Source organism: Micromys minutus (assembly GCF_963924665.1).
Source record: "Micromys minutus genome assembly, chromosome: 32".
In the NCBI taxonomy this organism is placed as follows: domain Eukaryota; kingdom Metazoa; phylum Chordata; class Mammalia; order Rodentia; family Muridae; genus Micromys; species Micromys minutus.
The window spans coordinates 15,363,293-15,382,541 of record NC_137967.1 but is presented as its reverse complement, the minus strand read 5'-3'; the positions used below and the strand labels follow the sequence as shown (position 1 = coordinate 15,382,541).

Below are 19,249 nucleotides of genomic sequence, written 5' to 3'. Positions count from 1 at the left end.
AGCGGAAGACCCGAATCCTCCCCACAACTAGACCCCCATGGCTCAGATCCATGCAACAGGCTCTATTTATAAAACTGTGGTCATTCTTGGAACAGAGCCCAATTTAGAGCAGGCAAATCTCTAGGAAGAGACGCCTGATAATAGAAACAGCTACAATGTCCCAGGGCTTAGTCAGGCCCTGTCCGTGTACATATGCCCTTTTATGGAGGTATTCACCTTCCTACATGATTCCCAATAAAAGAACGGGAAGAAAATAAAAGCTTAACACGGAATGTAGGAACCTGTCAGATGGATCAAAACCCACTTGCCTGTGTGTGTGTGTGTGTGTGTGTGTGTGTGTGTGTGCACATGCACACACCATGCCTGAAGACCTGAGATCAGTCCCTGGGGCATGTTGAAGGTGAGGCCTAACTCCTCTAAGTATCCTCAGACCTCCATAGCAAATGACCACCCTCACACCCCCACTCACACACACATATGCGTGTATACACATCAAACACATACAAAGTGGAGTAAAAGGCAGAAGTAATAGTGCATGTCTGTAATCTTAGGACTCAGGAGAGAGAGGAAAGAGATTGGAAGCTCGAAACCATCCTCAGGTACACAGTGAGAATCCTTTCACAAACTAATATAGGAGACAGAACAGTCTGGCGTGGTGGGGCTCACTTTAATCCTAGCTATAAAAGGAGGAAGAGGTAGGGGAATTACAAAAGTCCCAGAGCTGGAGAGACAGCTCAGTTGTTAAGTACACTTGCTACTTTTGCAAAGGATCCGGGGTTCGGTTTCCAGCCTCACGTGGCAGCTTACACCCATCTGTAACTCATTTTCCAGAGGATTGGGTGACCTCTTCTGGCTTCTGAAGGCACTAGGCACATATGTGATACACTTGGAGGCAAACTATCTATCCATCCATTCATATAAACATATATAATAACTTCTCTGAAAAAAATTAAAAGCAGAAAAGAACAAATATTGTTGAGTTCACATTATTCATGTCACATGGCTCACAAGGACATAGAACTCCAGGTCGAGGGGAAGCTAATGCCTTCTTCTGGTTGTAATAAGAACTGCACCCAAGTACACCTACCCCACCCCCACCCCCCCACCCCCAGATACTCATACACACACCGTTTAAAAAATTTTTAAAAATGTTTTTTAAGTTGAGTTGTAACCTAGTGGTAATGTTGTACAGATTTAATCCCAGCACTTAGGGAGGCAGAGGCAGGTGGATCTCTGAGTTCAAGGCCTGCCTGGTCTAACAAGCTAGTTCTAAGACATCCAAGGCTACACAGAAAAATTCTGTTTAAAAAAAAAAATCAAGCAAAAACAAAAGCCGAGTACATACTTCTGTACGGATTTTCTCCAGTACCCACCTTTTTTTTTCTTTCATTTGTGCTGGTGGGGTTTGAACTCATGGCCTCATGATGCAGAGCAAACACTCGACCAGCAGAGCTGCAGCCTTACCCTTCATATCACTGTTTCCTAACCGACACAGAAATATTAGGATTTACACAGGCTTTATATTGTATGGGAGATAAATAATGTTGTACAATGACGTGAAGGGCCTGAAAAGTTCTTGCTTAATCCACATGGAACCCTAAGTTTAATTTTCAGTACCCGAAAAAATTTAAAAAGTATTATATATAGGCATATATACATACATGTCACATATGTGTGTATACATATATATGATTTAAAGTCTATGGAAGGATTACACATGTTACATACAAATACAAGCCCAATTTGATTTGCCCCTAACCTCTTTTTTTGTTGTTGTTTGTTCTTTTGTTTGAAAAGACAGGGTTTGTCTGTGTAGCCCTGGCTGTCCCAGGACTAGCTCTGTAGACCAGGCTGGCTTGAGCTCAGAGATCTGTCTGCCTCTGCCTCTCGAGTGCTGGGAGTAAAGGTGTGTGCACCACGGCCACACTACTGGCACCCTGCTTTTTTTCCCCCTAAATTTATTTTTATTTCATGTGCATTGGTACTTTTGCCTGCATGTGTGTCTGTGTGAGGCTGTGGGAGCCTCTGGCATTGGAGTCATAGATGGTGGTGAGCCACCATGTGGGTGCTGGGAATTGAACCCAGGGCTTCTGGAAGACCAGTCAATGGTCTTAACCACTGAGCCTTCTCTCCAGCTCCATCCCCACCAGAAGAGGGCGTCGTATCTCATTACAGATGGTTGTGAGCCACCATGTGGTTGCTGGGATTTGAACTCAGGACCTCTGGAAGAGCAGTCAGTGCTTTCTTTTTTTTTTTTTTTTCTTAAATTTTTTATTAATTCTTACTTATATGAGTACACAGTAGCTGTCTTCAGACACACCAGGTATCATACAGATGGTTGTGAGTCACCATGTGGTTGCTGGGAATTGAACTCAGGACCTCTGGAAGAGCAGTCATTGCTCCTAATCACTGAGCTATCTCTCCAGCCCCAGTGCTTTCAACCTCTTAGCCATCTCTCCAGCTCCCCCTTTTGTTTTTTGAGACAAGGTTTCTATGTGTAGCCCTGGCTGTCCTGGAACTTGCTCTGTAAATTGAACTCAGAGATCCACCTGCTTCTGTTTCATAGCTGTTGGGATTTAAAGGTATGCGTCATCATTAAGGGCTTTAAACTCGTGTTCCTTTTGCCTCAGTATCAGGAGTGCCACACACTTTGTTTTATCTTTTTCTTTTTTTTCTTTCTTTTTTCTTTTTCTTTTTCTTCTTTTTTTTTTTTTTTTTTTTTTGAGATGATTTTAAGTAGCTCATGCTGGCCTTGAACTCAGTGTATAGGCCAAGATGGTCTTGAACTTCTGAACCTCCTGCTATCACTTTCCCAAGTGCTGGGACTACAGGTGTGTGCCAACACATCTAGCTGCACTATTTATGTGAACAACATGAGCATTGGAGGATTCTGCAAAAGGGATTCAGCAGACACCTACATATAGTCAGATGACCATGTGTATTCACACAAGAGGCCCACAGTAGGCCCAAAATGTCTGCCTTATTAATTTTTTTAAAAGGTCACAGATCGATGGGTTTAGATAAGATGCAGGCCGAGGCTGAGAAACGGAGGTAGTGCTCAGGAGTCAGACACTAACATACAGACAAAACTATCTGTGTCAACAAAGGGCTGCGGAACGTTTTTTCTCCCTGAGAAACCAAATTCAAAAGAGGAAAGGGAAGTCACACGATCGGGTCACTTGCTGACCACCTCCTTCTGGAGTGCTAGCACTTCCCAGGGGCATTTCTGACCATCTTTCTTTGCCTTCGACAAGAGGGGAAAAGAAGGACAGAAAGGGGCCAGCCACGGGTCATGGTGGCACACAATTGTGATCCCTGGATTTGGAAGGTGGAAGCAGGAAGATCAGGAGTTCGAAGTCAACCTAGACTCTGTGAGAGCCTTTCTCGAATCAAAGAGATGGGGACATATTAAGGAAGAGAGAAAAGAAACCCTGAGGGAAACAAAGGAGGAAGTCAGTTTTCAGGGTTCTATGCTGGAAGGTGCTCCTTGTGTGCATTCCACTGTGGGGGCTGCATGCAGTACCTTCAGTGGAAAAAATTTTGAAGAGCCATGTGAGAAAAATTTTATGAACCTCTGAGAAATTGCTTAAAGGTACCTTCGAAAGGGCTGGAGAGATGGCTCAGTGGTTAAGAGCACTGACTGTTCTTCCAGAGGTCCCAGCAACCATCTGCAATGAGATCCGATGCCCTCTTCTGATGTGTCTAAAGACAGCTACAGTGTACTCATATACACTAAATAAATAAACAATTTTTTTAAAAAAGGTACCTTCAAAGAAAGCTACCCACTCTTCTGACCTAATATGCTGAGGGACTCTTTAAAAAAGAAAAAAAAAGGTTTTTTTGAGACTAGAGCTCACTATGTTCAAAGCATAGACTGGCTTTGAACTCGTGACTTTCCTTTTCAGCTTCTTTAGTATTGGGAATACAGAAGTGATCCACTAAACTAAACTTCGTTTCTCAGCCTACAGCCTCCCTGCGCTCACAGCTAACTAAATCTAGTGCTTGCCTGGAGAGAACTACATTTCCCGTCGACTTCCGCGCTCAACACGAGGAATGGTTTCCTTCCTGCCTGAAGCCTTCTGCTCAGGCTCCGCCCCGCTGCCGCTAAGGTACGGCCTCTCTTTTTACGTCATGGACCCCAGTTCCCGCCTCTTAAGTAAGCCACCGCCCACTCAACCCGGCTGCCCCTCCGTAGAGGGCGTGGCTCTCTCGCGCCATCGTGAGACCTATTGGGTCTCTAGGTACCATTGGGGCGTGGCTACGGGAACCGGGCGGGCCCATTCCGAACTGCGGCTGTGGCGTTCGCGGCAGTGGCGTCTAAGGATGCACGCGACGGGTTTGGCGGCGCCGGCGGGGACGCCCCGGCTGCGTAAGTGGCGTACGTGGCCGGCTGAGGAGATCGGGCGGGCGAGGGTGTGGCGGGGCTATCGCGGCGGTTGGCGAGGTCACTCCAGGTCGGACGGAGGTCACGAGATCCCGGACCTGGAGTTTCTAGGTGTGCACAGCGCAGGGATGCCACGTCCGGGTAGGGGGCGCATCGCGGGTAGGTTCCTTAGAAAATTCCTTTGAAAGAAAGCAAGTTGGAGGGAGATTTAGTGTGATGTTCAGAGAAATGCTACCTCCATTCATTTGCAGTCAGCGACTTGACCTCCCTGTCCCCACCTTTCAGAGGCTCTCCAGTGCCCACGAGCTGTCACCTACGCGCCACAGTACGGCCCCTGGGCACTCCCTGTGCCGACAGGACCATATTTACACCCCATTTACGATCGCAACGAGTACTTACTGTCCTGTTAACCTCCTTTTTCCAGCTCTGTTAACCTCTTTTCCCAGATGTGAATTTGAATTCTTCTTGGTGTATATATATATGTGTGTGTGTATATATATATATATATTTGTTTTATTTATTCATCTAACATACCTTGGTCCAGTGAACCTTGTGCCAGGCCCTGGGCTGGAATTTGGGTACACACTAGTAACCACCAAAGCCCTGGTCCTTGCTTCTTACAGCTGGAGTTCAGGAGAAAGACACTTTCCAGGGAAGGAAATGTGTCAGCCAGCAAGAGTAGTTGGGGAGTGGTAGGAACCAGAGAGAGAGAGAGAGAGAGAGTGTGTGTGTGTGTATGTGCGTGTGTGTGTGTGTGTGTGTGTGTGTGTGTGTGTGTGTAGTCTGGATTGTGAGTAGGGTTTGAGGAGGCTCCATTTACCCCTTCATTCCTTAGCGCCTGACTGGCCTGTGATGTGTGGCCAGCCAGCATTTATTCCTGTCATGGAGCTGCCATTACAGAGCAATGGAACCACTCTGATAGAAGCATGGGAGAGTGAGGAGCCATGGTGCACACTTGGGAGTTGAAGGGAAGAGGGTTATGGGTTCAAGGCCTGCCTGGGGCAACCTGTGTTTAAAGAAAACGGTGGGTAGATTCCCAGAGATGCCTCCAGTAAGGGCACCTGCATAGAGTGCCCGGCAGATGAGAAAGTGCACAGGCAGATGGGGTGGGTCTGGGATGGAGGTGTGGGACTCAGTTGTTCGGCTGGAAGTATCTTTGCGTCCTTGAAGAGGGGCATGCCTAATGATGGAAGACCTAGGGGGTCTGGAGAGATTCCTGGAGAGAAAGGCAGTGGAGACCTGTGCCAACAAAATCCACTCTTGAGTTGGTGCTGAGGAGGGAAATCAGGAGCCTGGGCATTATGAAAGGGACATCGAGGAAGAAGAACATTGGAGCACAGTCCCGAGTGTGACACAGTCGGCTCTTGGGGGATCTAGGGTAACAGCACTGGATGCTAAGGCAAAGAGTTTGTCAGAGTTGGGACCTGAGAGGCCTTGGGGCTGGTGCCAGAGCCACTGACAGGGTGTTAGAATCTGATTCTCAGCGTGGTGGGCTTTGATCTTGGGCAGAGGATTAACAAGGTTGATGTTCATTCAAAGGAATCATACAGGTGATGCACCTGCAAGGCAGGTGAGGCACTTGTAATTCAAGGCAGAGGCAGGGGGATTACCCATGAGTTCAAAGCCAGCCTGGGCTACAGAGTGAGTCCCAGGACAGCAGGAGCTACCTAGTGGGGACTTGTCTTTAAAAAAAAAAAAAAAAAAAAAGCCAAAAAGATAAATATATCAGAGGATCACAGAGCAAAGATTAGTGGTTCAAGCCTGTACTTCCAGCCGCTTGGGAGGGAGAGGCGGGATCTCAAGTTCAAAATGGCTTCCATAGTTCCTTGCAAGCCAGCCATGCCTGAGGAACTCACTAAGACCCTGGTTTTGGTTTTTGGGTTTTGTTTGTTTGTTTGTTCTTTTGAGACAGGTTCCTACTATGTAGCCCTGGAGCTCACTTTGTAGACCAGGCTACTCTCAAACCTATAGAGATCCACCTGCCTCAGCCTCCTTACTGTTGGATCAAAGGCATGCACCACCACACCCCAGCAAGACCCTGTTTGTAAAATAAAAGGGCTGGAGATGCAGCTGAGTGTTGTGATTCCTGCTCAACGCGCACACGGCCCTGATTCGCAGTGCTCAGTACTTTTAAAAATATCATGTCTGGCTACCCACTGGAGACTTCCTTCAACGGAAGGAAGAGGCAAGGAACCCGGGTGTGGTGGTGGCACACACCTAAAATGCCCGCACTGCAGAAAATTGTGAGTTTGAGGGTAGCCTGAGCTACATAGCAAAGCCCTCACTTAAAAACCAGAAGGAAAAAGAAAAATAGGTGGGAGCAGGCAAGACACTTAAGGCCAGGAGGCAATGACCGGGGTAGAAGGGGAGGTGAGAGGCACTGTGAGAGGCTAGGGGACAGTTGGCAGGATGTCAGAGGGGAGCAGGTGGGCAGAAAGGGGAGGTCTATGGGCAGCCAGTGGGAGTTCCTGAGGGCAGCACACCTAGCACCCCAAAGGCCTCAGAGCTGTCAGAGATGGAGCCAAAGGTGCCGTGGCTGTGAGATTCCACTCCGTGGGAGGAGGGCAAGAGTGGAAAAATCAGGTCACCCATTACTGAGGGCTGGAAAGGATCCAACCCAGAGAGTGTTCTGGAAGGCAGGAGTACTGGTCGTCTTATCTGCTGCTGTGTCTTCAGAAGGGCTTTACTGACAGAAGCACCAGCCAGACATTTCTGGGTGAGAAATGTCAGGTGACTCGCTGGTTCTGTGGCCTCTCAGGAGCAGGGTTGGAGGTTGGTAGCACCTGGGTTGAGGAGCAAATGCTCATAGGAGTGGAACAAGCTGAGAGATAGGCCTGTTGTCCTAGATACATGGAAGGCAGAGGCAGAAGGGTCTTGAGTTCAAGACCAACCTGGGCCAGCTACACAGTGAGAGCCTGTTTCAAAAAAGGTGTGGGGGGTGGGGGTTGGAGAAATGACTCAGTCAAACCAAGTGCACCTTACTCAGGTGGGAGGACCTGAGTTTGCACCTACATTAATACCCAAACATGACAGTTCATGCTGTGACCCCAGTTCCTCAGAGACCAAGACAAGATTCCAAGGGCTTGTCGTCCGGCCCTCAGCCAGATCAGCGAGCTACAGGTTCAGTGAGAGATCTTGCCTCAAAATGTAAGGTGGACAGCGATTGAGAAAGACAGGTGTTGTTGGCCTCTGCACACACACGCACCCTGTGCGCACACACAGACAGACACAGACAGACACACACAGACACACAGCACTGGAGATATGGCTCATCAGTTAGGAACACTGTTTATTCAGAGGACCGGGTTTGGCCCCTAGCACTCCCATGGTGACTCCGGAGTGCTGGGTTGCAGATATGAGCCACTGTGCCCGCTGTCCTGGTGGTTTATGGATGTCATGGTGGTCAGCAGACGATTGAAAGGCAGGTTCACTCATGGTCTGTCTGCTCCTCCCAAACCTCAACAACCAGTATCCGGGACCCTGGGCTACCCTGTCTCTGCAGACACCACCTCCCACCCCTGCTTAGACCAGTCTGGGGAAGTAGAGGGTTCTCGCTTCCTCTCCTCAGCCCGGTTCCGCACAGCTTCAGCATGTCCGGCGCCCCGGCTCAGGACTTAAATGGCCACTTTTATATCCCCACCCCAGCCCTTGTCCGCCATGGCCTCTAACCTGACCCACTCAGCAGCCTCAGCTTCCCAGGTCAGATGGGAAGTCAGATGGAGCTTTTACAAAGAACTTTGGGGTTTTTGTTTTATGCCCTGTGTGGGGAATAGAACCCTGGACCTCCTGTGTGCTTGTATGTGAATGATGTCAACCTTGGATTTCAGGCACTAGCCTAGTCACCTTGGGTTTGGGGTTGTTCTTGTTATCATCTTAAAGATTTTAATTTTTTACCTGTGTGTCTGTGTGTATTGGTAGAGGCCAGAAGTGGATATCGAACTCACTGGAGTTGATCAGTTCCCTGGTGGTCGTGGGTGTGGGAATTAAACTTGGGTCCTTCAGAAGGAAGCAAGCACTCCTCATGGCTCAGCCATTCTCCCAGACCTTTCTCCTCATTGTTGGTTTTGCTTTGCCTTTTGGGAGAGGGTTGTTTGGTTTTTGAGATGTCCTGGCAAACTAACTGTATGTATTCGTCCTGGCTCTCCTGGGACTTGCTATATAAACCAGATTGGCCTGGGACAGAGATCCTCCTGCCTCTGCCTCCCACATACTGGAACAAAAGGCATGCAGCCCTGTGTCTGGCCGGACAAGCTCTTGAAGTGGGCGCAGTCCTGACCCTGTATGACCTGTTGGACCTCAGCATCTTTGGTCTCGGTTTTCTCTATGGGGTGTGGGCAATAGCAGTGCCTTGAGCACCCCACAGCCTCACCCTTACCTCCTGTGACTCTTAGAGAAGCTTCACACCCATGCTCTCAGAGGGTCCCTTGCTTTCTGAGAGCCTGCCCCTTCACCTTTGTGCCTGAGTCTGAACTGGAACGTCTTTATTGGTCACTTAAGAATAGTAATAACATCAGCTGACTTGGACTGGCTGTAAGTAAATGCGTTTAACTGTGGTGTGGTGAACACGGGTGGGATCGGTGCTCCATACTAGCCAGGGAGCTGGCCGGGTTGTCTCCCGCATCTCTCCGATAGGGCGGGCGATTGCCCACTCAAAGCTTGTTCTGGGAACTAGGGGAGTCACCTGGGAACAAGGGGCCATTCCCGCCCTGGGGAACCTACAGCAAACAGCTCATCCGCCAGGGGGTGCTCAGTGCCATAGACATCCGTGGAGGAGGGGTTGGTATGAGGCAAGACCTTGGGGCAGAGCCGGGAGCCGTGAGAGTTAGGGGAGAGCACTGCAGGCTGAGGCATGGCCGGTACAGAGCCCTGAGCTGAGCACGTGTGTGTCAGGGACACTGAGAGGCCGACTGGGGGAGACTCGGGGGAGTCAAGTCGGGAAGGGGTAGGAGCAGAAGCTGTGGTCATGGCTGGTACAGGATTTATGCAGAGTAGACCAAGAGAAGGAGCTCTCGTCATTATCTGTGTAGGTAGATGGAAAATAGGGGTAAATCTTGGGTGAGTGACAGATGGATAAGGATAAATGATGAATGGATGGTGGATAGATGAATGGGTGATGGGAAAATAGATGAATGAATGAATGATAGATAAATAGATGGATGGGTGATGGGAAAGTAGATGAGTGAATGAATGAATGGTGGATAAATAGATGGATGGGTGATGGATAAACGAGTGGATGAATCACTGATGACAAGATAGATGGACAGAAGAATGGACGGATGGGTGGTAGACTAGCAGCCCATCTGACGTCACAGCAAGGGCTGTTTTGGTGACCCCTGTCCCAGCTGTTGCCAGAGAGAGTAGTGGAACCTGAGCGGAATTAATGAACTCCTCCCTTTCTTTCTGCAGCCTCAAAGCGGAGGGTCCCAGTGTCCCAACCAGGCATGGCTGATCCCCACCAGTTTTTCGACGACACGAGTTCGGCCCCGAGCCGGGGCTTTGGAGGCCAGCCATCACCCGGTAGTCTGGGCTACCCCACCTCTTCGTCCGAGGCAGCCTTCCTGGCTGCCCCCATGTCCAACATGGCAATGGCCTACGGGAGCAGCCTGGCCGCTCAGGGCAAGGAGCTGGTAGATAAGAACGTGAGTAGGCTGGCACGGCCGGCTGCGGGCTGGGAGCAGGGGGGGACCCACAGGGCCTTAGGCTTGAGCTTTGCCTCTCCAGATCGACCGCTTCATCCCCGTCAGCAAGCTCAAGTATTACTTCGCCGTGGACACCGTGTACGTGGGCAAGAAGCTCGGGCTGCTTATCTTCCCTTACCTCCACCAGGTGAGCAGCCCTGCCCAGCACCCTCCGGGAAGCAGGGTGGAAGGACCCCCATCCCGGCGTGCAGCCACTGCCCCAACTCTCTCCACAGGACTGGGAGGTACAATACCAACAGGACACCCCCGTGGCACCCCGCTTTGACATCAACGCTCCAGACCTCTACATTCCAGGTTACCCTTCCCCCCACTGCCTGGGCATGTCTGGGACAGGTATTTGGGCACCTGGTGCCCAAGAAGGGCTTCCCTCCTCTGACGAGCGCTGTGTCTGCTTTCCGCAGCCATGGCTTTCATTACCTACATCTTGGTGGCCGGCCTTGCACTGGGGACCCAGGACAGGTAAGGATGCTGGAGCAGGGGAAGACATGGAGATATGAGGCCAAGAGCCGTCTGAGAGGTCTCAGCTCTCTTGTCCTGGGACAGCCCCACCTTGTGGCCAGTCACCTCAGTGACACCTTTCACTTGGAACCCATCAAACCCATTTGTGCTGGGCCAACTTCTAAATCCAGCCTTCCTTCCTCCTGGCCTGTACCCACAGATCTCTCCTTATGTTCACAGTCCCTTAAATTAGCTGCTCCTCACCTTCACCCCTTATAATCTCACCCTAGCAACAGCTAAAAGCTCTGAGAGGGGGGGCCTGGCCTCTTCCCTATCCTGTAAGCTGTCAATGGCTCCAAGGTCAAGCAGCTGACCCAGCCCTGCTGCTGCTGCCTCAGGGCCCTTGCACATCCAATTAGTTGACTGACACAGGATTGTGCTCTTCCGTCCGGTCCGTGTGTCCAGCACCTGCCCCTTCACCGTGGTTCCCAACCAGTGTCATTTCCTAACCCCAGGCTGATCAGGCCCCACCTCTCCCCCAGTCACCTGTTCCTTCCCTTTTGTGGCTTTGAGCACAAGTGTCATAGAAATAATGGACTCCTTACTGAGGCTCCAAGGTGGGACAAGGCTCCTTCCCCACCAGCTCCTGACGAGGGACGAACCTCACAGGGCTCTGAGGTCTCCATCCAAGCCCTTACTCGAGTGTCACTGTCTAGGGAGAGACCCTCGGGGGTCTCTGTTCCACCTCCAGCGTCGTCAACACAGGGCTGCCCCGGGTGACAGTGACGCTCGGGTGTCTCCTCCGGCAGGTTCTCCCCAGACCTCCTGGGACTGCAGGCGAGCTCGGCGCTGGCCTGGCTGACTCTGGAAGTTGTCGCCATCTTGCTCAGTCTCTACCTGGTCACTGTCAACACTGACCTTACCACCATCGACCTGGTGGCCTTCTTGGGCTACAAATATGTCGGGTGAGTGCTCCTACCCTGACTGCCACCCCCAGACCCTGGCCTCTTCTTCATACTGGTCCACCTGCCCCCCCTCAGGATGATTGGCGGGGTCCTCACAGGCCTGCTCTTTGGGAAGATCGGCTACTACCTGGTTCTTGCTTGGTGCTGTGTGTCCATCTTCGTGTTCATGGTGAGTGGGGCTTGGGGTGGGCAAGGCTGGGGCTCTGGGGCTCTTAGAAAGGCTTGGGGAGGTTTTTGGAGCATCCAAGTATCCAATCTGGGGGCCATGAGAACTTCCTGGAAGAAGGAATCTCTTATGTGGGTCCTTTTGAGGGCACTAGACAGTCAGGATGCTAGGCTAGGGCCAGGGTTGCCCAGTACACAGGCTCTGCTTGGGCTCTCTCTCTCGCTCTTCTGTTCCTGTATGCTGGGCTTTCTGCCACCATGCCCCCGAGTCCCTCCATCTGGGGTAGGGGTCCGTGGGGACTGCTATGCTTGGGTGTTCCTAACCTGTACTCGAGTGAATCACTTCCTCTACTTAAGCCTCAGCTGCTTTTGCAAATGGCATGCCTGGAAGATTTAGACCGAGCGTGAGGGAAAAGCAGAGAGCACTCTGGCACTGTCCCAAAGGATAAGCCTTGTCATTGTGTAACATTAAGGGAGCTGGAGAGGTGGCTCCGTCAGTAAGGAAGACCCACCTTCAATCCTTGGACCCCACATTTAAGAAATAAAATAAAAGCCCAGAGTGGATATATTCTTATAATCTCAGAGCTAGGAAAGCGGAAACGGTATCAGGAGCTCATTGGCTTTGCCTACTTGGTAAATGCTTGGTTAATGAGACCCTATCTGGAAAATAGAAGTCGAGCCCCCTCCCCCCAAGAATCCTCTAGTCCTCACAAGTATATGTACACACACAAACACACACACACACACACACTCACACACACACACCATTAAGGCCTGTCTGGAAGCCAAATGGTGGAAGGAGAGTGCTGATCTTCACACCAGAGCTCAAGTAGATCACTACAAGCTTGAGGCCACCTTGGTCTACAAACCCAGATCCTGCCCTCTATTCCCAGAGAGGGGGAGGGTTATTCAGTGGTAGGGCACCGGGCTAGTGTCTGCGAGCATCTGCCTTGCATGAAGGAGGGCTCTGTCTCCGGGTAGGTGGAGAGCAGCTAGGCCACGCTCTTCAGTCCACGATCTACAATTGGTAGAAGAGCCTCGTCTGACCTTTAACCTCTGCAGCACACCATGGTTTGCTCACGGGGCTTGGGGGTGGGGGGAAAGGTAAGCTATTCAACAGACCCTTCCAGGAACACAAACTGGAGGCCACAGAGGGGCAGGGACTCATCTCAGGCTGTCTGGCACTTTTGAGTCCCCCCCGCCCCCAGGCTGACCCACCTTCCCCTTGCTACCCAGATCCGGACACTGCGGCTCAAGATCCTGGCCCAGGCAGCGGCCGAAGGGGTGCCAGTGCGCGGGGCGCGGAACCAGCTGCGCATGTACCTGACTATGGCGGTGGCGGCTGCGCAGCCGGTGCTCATGTACTGGCTCACCTTCCACCTTGTACGGTGAGGTGCCGGTCTGGCCTCCAGCTCCCACACTCATCTCGCTCGACCAGGGCCGGTGCCCTCCAGGCCCGCGCCCTCCCTCCCAGCCAAGGTGCTCATGTCACCCGCAACAATAAACCTGATGGGCTCGGCGCCGCCTCCGCTCCTGACCGGCAGAGGGCGCTGGGGAGCGGAAAGGGCTGCCCGTTTAATAAGTCAGTGGGGGGCCTTCTCCTTCTTTTTCTTCTCCTTTTTCACTTTGGGTTTCTTGGCCTTGTCTGAGGAGCGTTCGTGCTTCTTGCCGCCAGCGGCACACTCCTGGAGAACCGAGGACGGTGGGTAGGAAGGAGGTGGCCCGGTTGGAAGCGGTACAGGACCCGCCCCACCACCTCTGCAAGGAGCCTTAACCTGACCCTGACCTTGGCAGTGCCTGGGTCTGAGGTGTGAGAGTGCTGGGAGAGGGACGGCCTCTTACCTTCTTCCCCTCTGCCTCCGAGTCGCTGGAGCTGCTGCTGCTGCTGCTGCTGCTGCTGGAGTCGGAGGAGCTGCCAGGGCCATGCTAGGTGGGGAGTGGGGATGGGGGTGTGACAGTGAGGACAGGGACCCGCTGGAGCAGCTTCCAACCCAAACTGGAAGGCTGACGTGTGGCCGAGGACCCAGTTCTCATCTCAGGCTCTCGGGACTCGATGCTGGTGGTGAAGTGACTTACCCTCGGCTTGTGAGCAGCGCCTGCCTCCGGCCGGCCCGGCGCTTTAAGAGGACAATATTTGGGGTCTCCCACTTGACCTGCCCCCTCTGGCTTCTTAGAACCAGGGCCCAGGGCTGCAGAGGAGAGGGGAGTTACAAGGGTTGTGTAGGCGACGAAGCGTCCCTTCAAAAGGGATCCCAAATCCACCACTCCCGGAGAGCCTACCTGCGGCCAAGTCAAACTCCATGGCGGTGACCAGACGGTATGGATGGCCGGAAGCTTTAGGCAGTGCCTAGGCAGGAGGTGGGACAGCACGACCTGCCCACCGCAGGAATTCTGCCAGGCCCCACCCTCCGGACCTTTGTCCCTCTCAGCTCTTGGGCCCTGACTCACTGCTCTGAAGCTCCCAGCTCCACCCAGACTTTCCTAAGTGGGAAGTGGGGGTGGAAGTGACTAGGTTTCTAGGAGAAAGGGTGAGACTAGTCATCAGTTGCCCCCTTTGGGAGGGTATTTGCTTCCGGAGAGCCCTTCCGTGTACACTGAACAAAGCTCAAGCACATCCTGGGAGCGACAAGGTCTGGTTCCCAGCTCCTCTGACCTGAGCTAAGTAGTGTCTGAGGAATTTGGTGGCCAGACTGGTGCGCCAAGGTGGCAGCCGAGAGGCATCAGCAAAGTTGCACCCTGAGGTGATGGTGGAAGACAGATGGGTTAAATTCCTAGGCTGGTGCCTGGCAGAATGCGTGGTGAAGTGTGTTGTGTTGTTTTGGTGAAGGCAGGTGTCTTAAGCAGTAATTTACCTCATCGTGTAAAGGCTAGGAGCTGGAAGCCAGGCATGGGCTCCCGTAGTAGGGAGATGGCCTGTCCTGAGACGTTGTCTTGGCTCTCCATGTCTGAACATAGGATCTGGGGTTTGGGACATGGCTTTGCCATGTGACCTTTGTGACCACAAGCATTAGCTCCAAGCTAGGCACTGTAAGCTCAGGAGACTGGGGCAGGAGGATTGAAGGTTTTATTATAGCCTGGGCTACATAGCAGGACAGAGTGCTGGGCTTGGTGGCACGCCTTTCATCCTAACACTCAGGAGGCAGAGGCAGGCAGACCTCTAGGTTCAAGGCCAGCTTGGCTTCACAGAGTTCTGTGCCAGCCAGTGCTAGACCTGACTCAAGAGAATAAGGAGGCTGGTCAGGGGCCCTCTTGTGTGGATTTGCGAGGTTAATGAGCAGAGTCCTGTCACCCAGAACCACCAGGGAGAAAAGATCAGACTCCTGCAGGTTGTCTTTGGACCTCCACCGGTGCACATCCAGGCGCATGCACACAAAACCAAACACCTACCTGTATGTTCCAAAAGTGGCGCCTCTCGGCAGGAACAGGTAGCTACTTCAAGGATCAAGGTGGACAGGTGCCACCTCGGATGCAGATGCCCGCTTCATGTCGATATGTAGAAAGGCCTGCACTGGTCATGCAGGCTCCACACCTGTCATTCCAGCACACGCCTGGCGCTTACCATGATCCGAAACACTTGACTTTTAAAGGTATGTGTGTGCTGGTGTCTGTGCGGGCCATCCTTGGAGTTGCCGCTTGAGGAGACCAACAGATGCTCTTAACCACCTCCTAGCACCTTACCTCTTTAAGATTTAAGTTCTTACATATAGTGATGTTTTGCCTATGTCTGTATGTGCGCCTATTCATGCCTGCTGCCTGCAAAGGCCACATCATAGTTCTTCAGACACACCAGAAAAGAGCATCAGATCCCATTACAGATGGTTGTGAGCCACCATGTGGTTGCTGGGAATTGAACTCGGGAGCTCTGGAAGAACAGTCAGTGCTCTTAACCACCGAGCTCTCTCTCTCTCTCTCTCTTTTTTTTTTTTTTTTTTTTTTTTTTTTTTTTTTTTTTTTTTTTTGAGACAGGGTCTCATGTAGCTCTATCTGGCCTATAAGTCAATATAAAGCGAGAACTGGTTTTAAACAGCAGCGAACTCTGTATCCAAGACCCAGCACCCACTCCACCAACCAAAGGAGTAAAGGCAAGGAGAAAAACAGTGGGGCGGAGGAACCACTAATTATGTGGTATGTTGGGGAGGGCTTGGATTTGTTGTTGTTTGAGACAAGGTTTCTCTGTGTATCCCTGCCTGTCCTGGAACTGTCTTTGTAGGTGAGGCTGGCCTCAAACTCAGAGAGCCAGGTGCTGGGACTGAAAGTGTACACCACCACAGCCTAGACAATGTTTTTCGGTGGGGGTAGGGGTTGGAGTTTTGCAATTTCAAGATTCTGTAAGCAAACAAGGCTGGTCTGTATACCTTAGCAAGACCCTGTCCCAAAGGAACAAAAGGGGTGGGGGTGGAGGAGGAGTTTCTCTCAGTGATAGAGCACTTGTCTAGCATACGTGTGGCCCTAGGTTAAATCCTCAGTAAAATAAAAAAGGGTGTGATGACTCAGGGTCTAGAGGCGAAGGTGGGCAGAGTTCAAGGCCAGTCTGGTGAACAGATCGAGTCATAGGAAAGCCAGGGCTACCCCAAGAAACATTGAACACAGTGCGGTAGGCACAAGGGTTATAGGTGTAAAGGCAGGGATGCCATTCGAGGATCTTTAAGGAGTGGGGGGTAGATAAGAGGGAGAGGCAGAGGTGTGGGGGGACCTTTGGTTTATATCACAATGAGCAAAGGGGAGGGGCTGGATAAGCAGTTCTGGTGGTTGAGCCCACAGCGCCTTACAGGAGACAACACCTGTCCAGACAGCATAAATTCCAAGAGGGTGGGACCCTGTGTGCTCCTCTCCTCACCCAGCCAGTGACTCAGAGTGGTGTGTCCTGTCATGTGGTGAATTGGTCTGCCTCTGACCGACCGGGCGCTGCTCTGCTAGCAGATCATCGGCATTGAGGTCAGGTTCACCTCAATTACCCCTCACTAAACGTTCAGGACCTGTTCTCCCCTGCGTGAAGATTTAACACTTGCCTGGCGTACTGGCACAGGCCTGTAATCCGAGCACTGGAAAAAGAAAGGAAGGAACGGCGGCGGGAGGGCTACTAATCAGAGCTCCGTAGTAACACCCTGTCTCAAAACATGAGGGGCTGAGAGATGGCTCAATGGTTAAGAGCGTTTGTTCAACTCTCAGCATTCCCAGGATATCCTTTTCTGACCTCCATGGGCCCCAGGCATACACATGGTACACATACATGCATACGTGTAAGCAAAATTATCACATACAAACCTAAAAGAGAAAAGGTGAATGGAGGGGCTGTAGAGATGGCTCAGTGGTTAGGAACATGTGCTCTGCCTGTTTCCCAGAACCCGTACCTGGTGCCTCACAACTGCATGGAACGGGAATCTTACATCCCTTCCTCACCCCCACAGGCCCCAGCACATCCCTGGCGTGCACTCACACATCAACACAGACCGATTTTTAAAAGAAAATCTATGTTTAATAAAACAAACCGGCCTGAGTGGTGGCGCACGCCTTTGCTGCCAGCACTCAGGAGACAGAGGCAGGTGGTTATCTGTGAGTTTAATGGACGAGAGCCAGGGATGTATAAGAAGACTTCATCTCAAAACAAAAACAACAACAAAAAACCAAAGCAGGTCATACAACCCCGACTGCCTTGTGGAGGTGGCTGCCTGAGGTAGCACATAGCACATGTCTGTAATTGCAGTGTCCCGAGGTTAAGATGGGACGCAAAGACAGAACACAGGTTCTCATGGACCAGCCAGTCCAGTACATACACGCAGAGCAAACATGACCTTGCCTGGGCTAGAGAGATGGCTCAGCAGTTAAGAGCACTGAAACCTTCCAGAGAGCCAGATTCAGTCCTCAGTGCCCACATGGTCACTCACAACCATCTCTAGAACTCATGTTTCCAGAAATGAGATGCCTCGTGGCCTTTTGGACTCACACAGGTACGAGTAACTAACAAATCTTTAAAAAGAGGGCTCTCGTCTCGCAGTAGAAAGTAAGGACCAATGTCTGAGGTAGTCTTCGGGCCTCCATGTGCTCTTGTGTGCACACACACATACATGCTAAGTGATGGGTCTTAAGGCTCAGTGGTAGAGCAGTTTCCCAGAATCCAGCAAGGGGCTGGGGGGGGGGGGCATGGCTCAGTGATTAGGGTGCTTGCCTAGCAAAAACACGATCCTGAATTCCATGTCCGTCCCAAAAAATAATAAAGTATTAAAGACCAAAAATTCTTATCTCGTAAAGTAAATGGCTTTGCAGAATCCACTTGCCCTGAACAGGCAGTGTTCAGTAATGTCAGCCGTATCTCCACACTGGGGGTTTGGTGTTGGCCTCCCTAGGGTTTAGCTAGTAGGCCCTGGGGCTTCTGTACCCTGGAGTCAATGTCCTGTAGTGCTGTTTCAGAGTGGGGGAATGGTAGGGGAGGACATGGCCTTGTCTCCTAACTTCACCTCCATCACATGTCTTGAATGTCAGACTCTTCCCCTCCCCTCACTTACCCTTCTGGAAGTCTCAAGTGTAAGCCCCACCTGGTAGGAAGCCATTTCCACCTGCTCTTCTCATTTCAGGACCCTCCCCCTCACTGCTGTGGGCACCCCCTTTTGTCTCTGGTTCTTGGCCTTCTGTTTCATTAACTTCTGCCCCAAATGCCTTGGTGCCTGGGTGTTTCTTAGTGCCACTCAAGACAAGGGCTCGCCTTCATCTAGCCACAGCATTGCCAGGGTTATCACTTCTGGGCCCTTCCCTCTTTTCACCTGAAGAAAAGGCATCCTCAGGGCCTTACTCCAGTCCTGCGATTTTATTTAGAGACAGGGTCAGCATAGCGCTGGCTGTCCTGGATCTCCCTCTGTAGACCAGGCTGTTTGTTAGGGATTAAAGGCCTGTATCAGCACTGGCCAGCGAAGGCCAGGACTTTGTTACTTCAGTTCACAAAAATATCTCTGGTCAACTCAACAATTATAGTGGGCAGGGAAGATGCTGAGGGGCCCGGTTGGGATAGCTATGTGCCTTTGCTGGAGGTCCTTACTACATGCTTGAGGTCATATGTTTGTCTGGAAACGGGATTATGGTGAGGCTTCGTTTAGTCTTTCCTGGAGTCCTCATGAACAGAGGCCCAGCTCCTATAAACATTATTATCCCCATTCAACCACAGCCCAGCAGCTGGATGAACTGGAAGCTTGCAGGACTGTTCGCTATCATCAAGTACTGGACTGGCCTGGGACTCCCGGGCTGAGCTCAGCCTCCACCCAGTCATCAGTCCAGAGTTTACGTACTTCTGCTTCTAAGCTAACATCCTGGCTGTTAACCTCTAGACTCCTGGGTCAGAAACTGGCTAGCCAGCTTCTCATGCACAGCAAGATAGCATCTGTACAGTTTACTTTGCTCTCAGGACCCCAGACATGCATGCCTGGGCAGTAGGCCGTGACAAAGAAAGAACACAGGTGAGGGTGTGGCTCAATGGCCTGCCAATTGCCTGGCATCAACAAAGGGGTGTTATAAAGCTTGAAGAACCCTCAGCTTTATTCCAGCAATCTATTGCCCCTCCCTCTAAACACGTAAGCTGCAAATGAAATCTTTTAAAATTTATTTCATGT

At 51.4% G+C, this 19,249-nt stretch overlaps 2 protein-coding genes across 5 annotated transcripts; one reads left to right on the top strand and one right to left on the bottom strand.

Annotated features, from left to right (window-relative positions):
- The first annotated feature begins 4,268 nt into the window (after positions 1 to 4,268).
- Positions 4,269 to 13,170, top strand: YIF1B (Yip1 interacting factor homolog B, membrane trafficking protein). 4 transcript variants are annotated; one of them, XM_080909070.1, is made up of 8 exons: positions 4,269 to 4,378; positions 9,791 to 10,023; positions 10,106 to 10,210; positions 10,299 to 10,377; positions 10,485 to 10,542; positions 11,331 to 11,486; positions 11,562 to 11,655; positions 12,888 to 13,170. In XM_080909070.1, the coding sequence occupies exons 1-8, from the start codon at positions 4,324 to 4,326 to the stop codon at positions 13,041 to 13,043; spliced, it is 936 nt and encodes a 311-aa protein (XP_080765196.1). In that variant the 5' UTR covers positions 4,269 to 4,323; the 3' UTR covers positions 13,044 to 13,170. The 4 variants fall into 4 exon arrangements, with proteins under 4 accessions (XP_080765196.1, XP_080765197.1, XP_080765199.1 ...); XM_080909071.1 differs by having other exon boundaries at positions 4,276 to 4,369; XM_080909073.1 differs by lacking the exon at positions 4,269 to 4,378 and adding an exon at positions 4,396 to 4,495.
- Positions 13,171 to 13,234: 64 nt separating this feature from the next.
- LOC308413607 (immortalization up-regulated protein) lies at positions 13,235 to 13,953 on the bottom strand (the record flags this gene model as incomplete). Its single annotated transcript, XM_080908668.1, has 4 exons — positions 13,235 to 13,336; positions 13,494 to 13,577; positions 13,728 to 13,840; positions 13,932 to 13,953. The coding sequence occupies 4 exons, from the start codon at positions 13,951 to 13,953 to the stop codon at positions 13,235 to 13,237; spliced, it is 321 nt and encodes a 106-aa protein (XP_080764794.1).
- Positions 13,954 to 19,249: the final 5,296 nt, after the last annotated feature.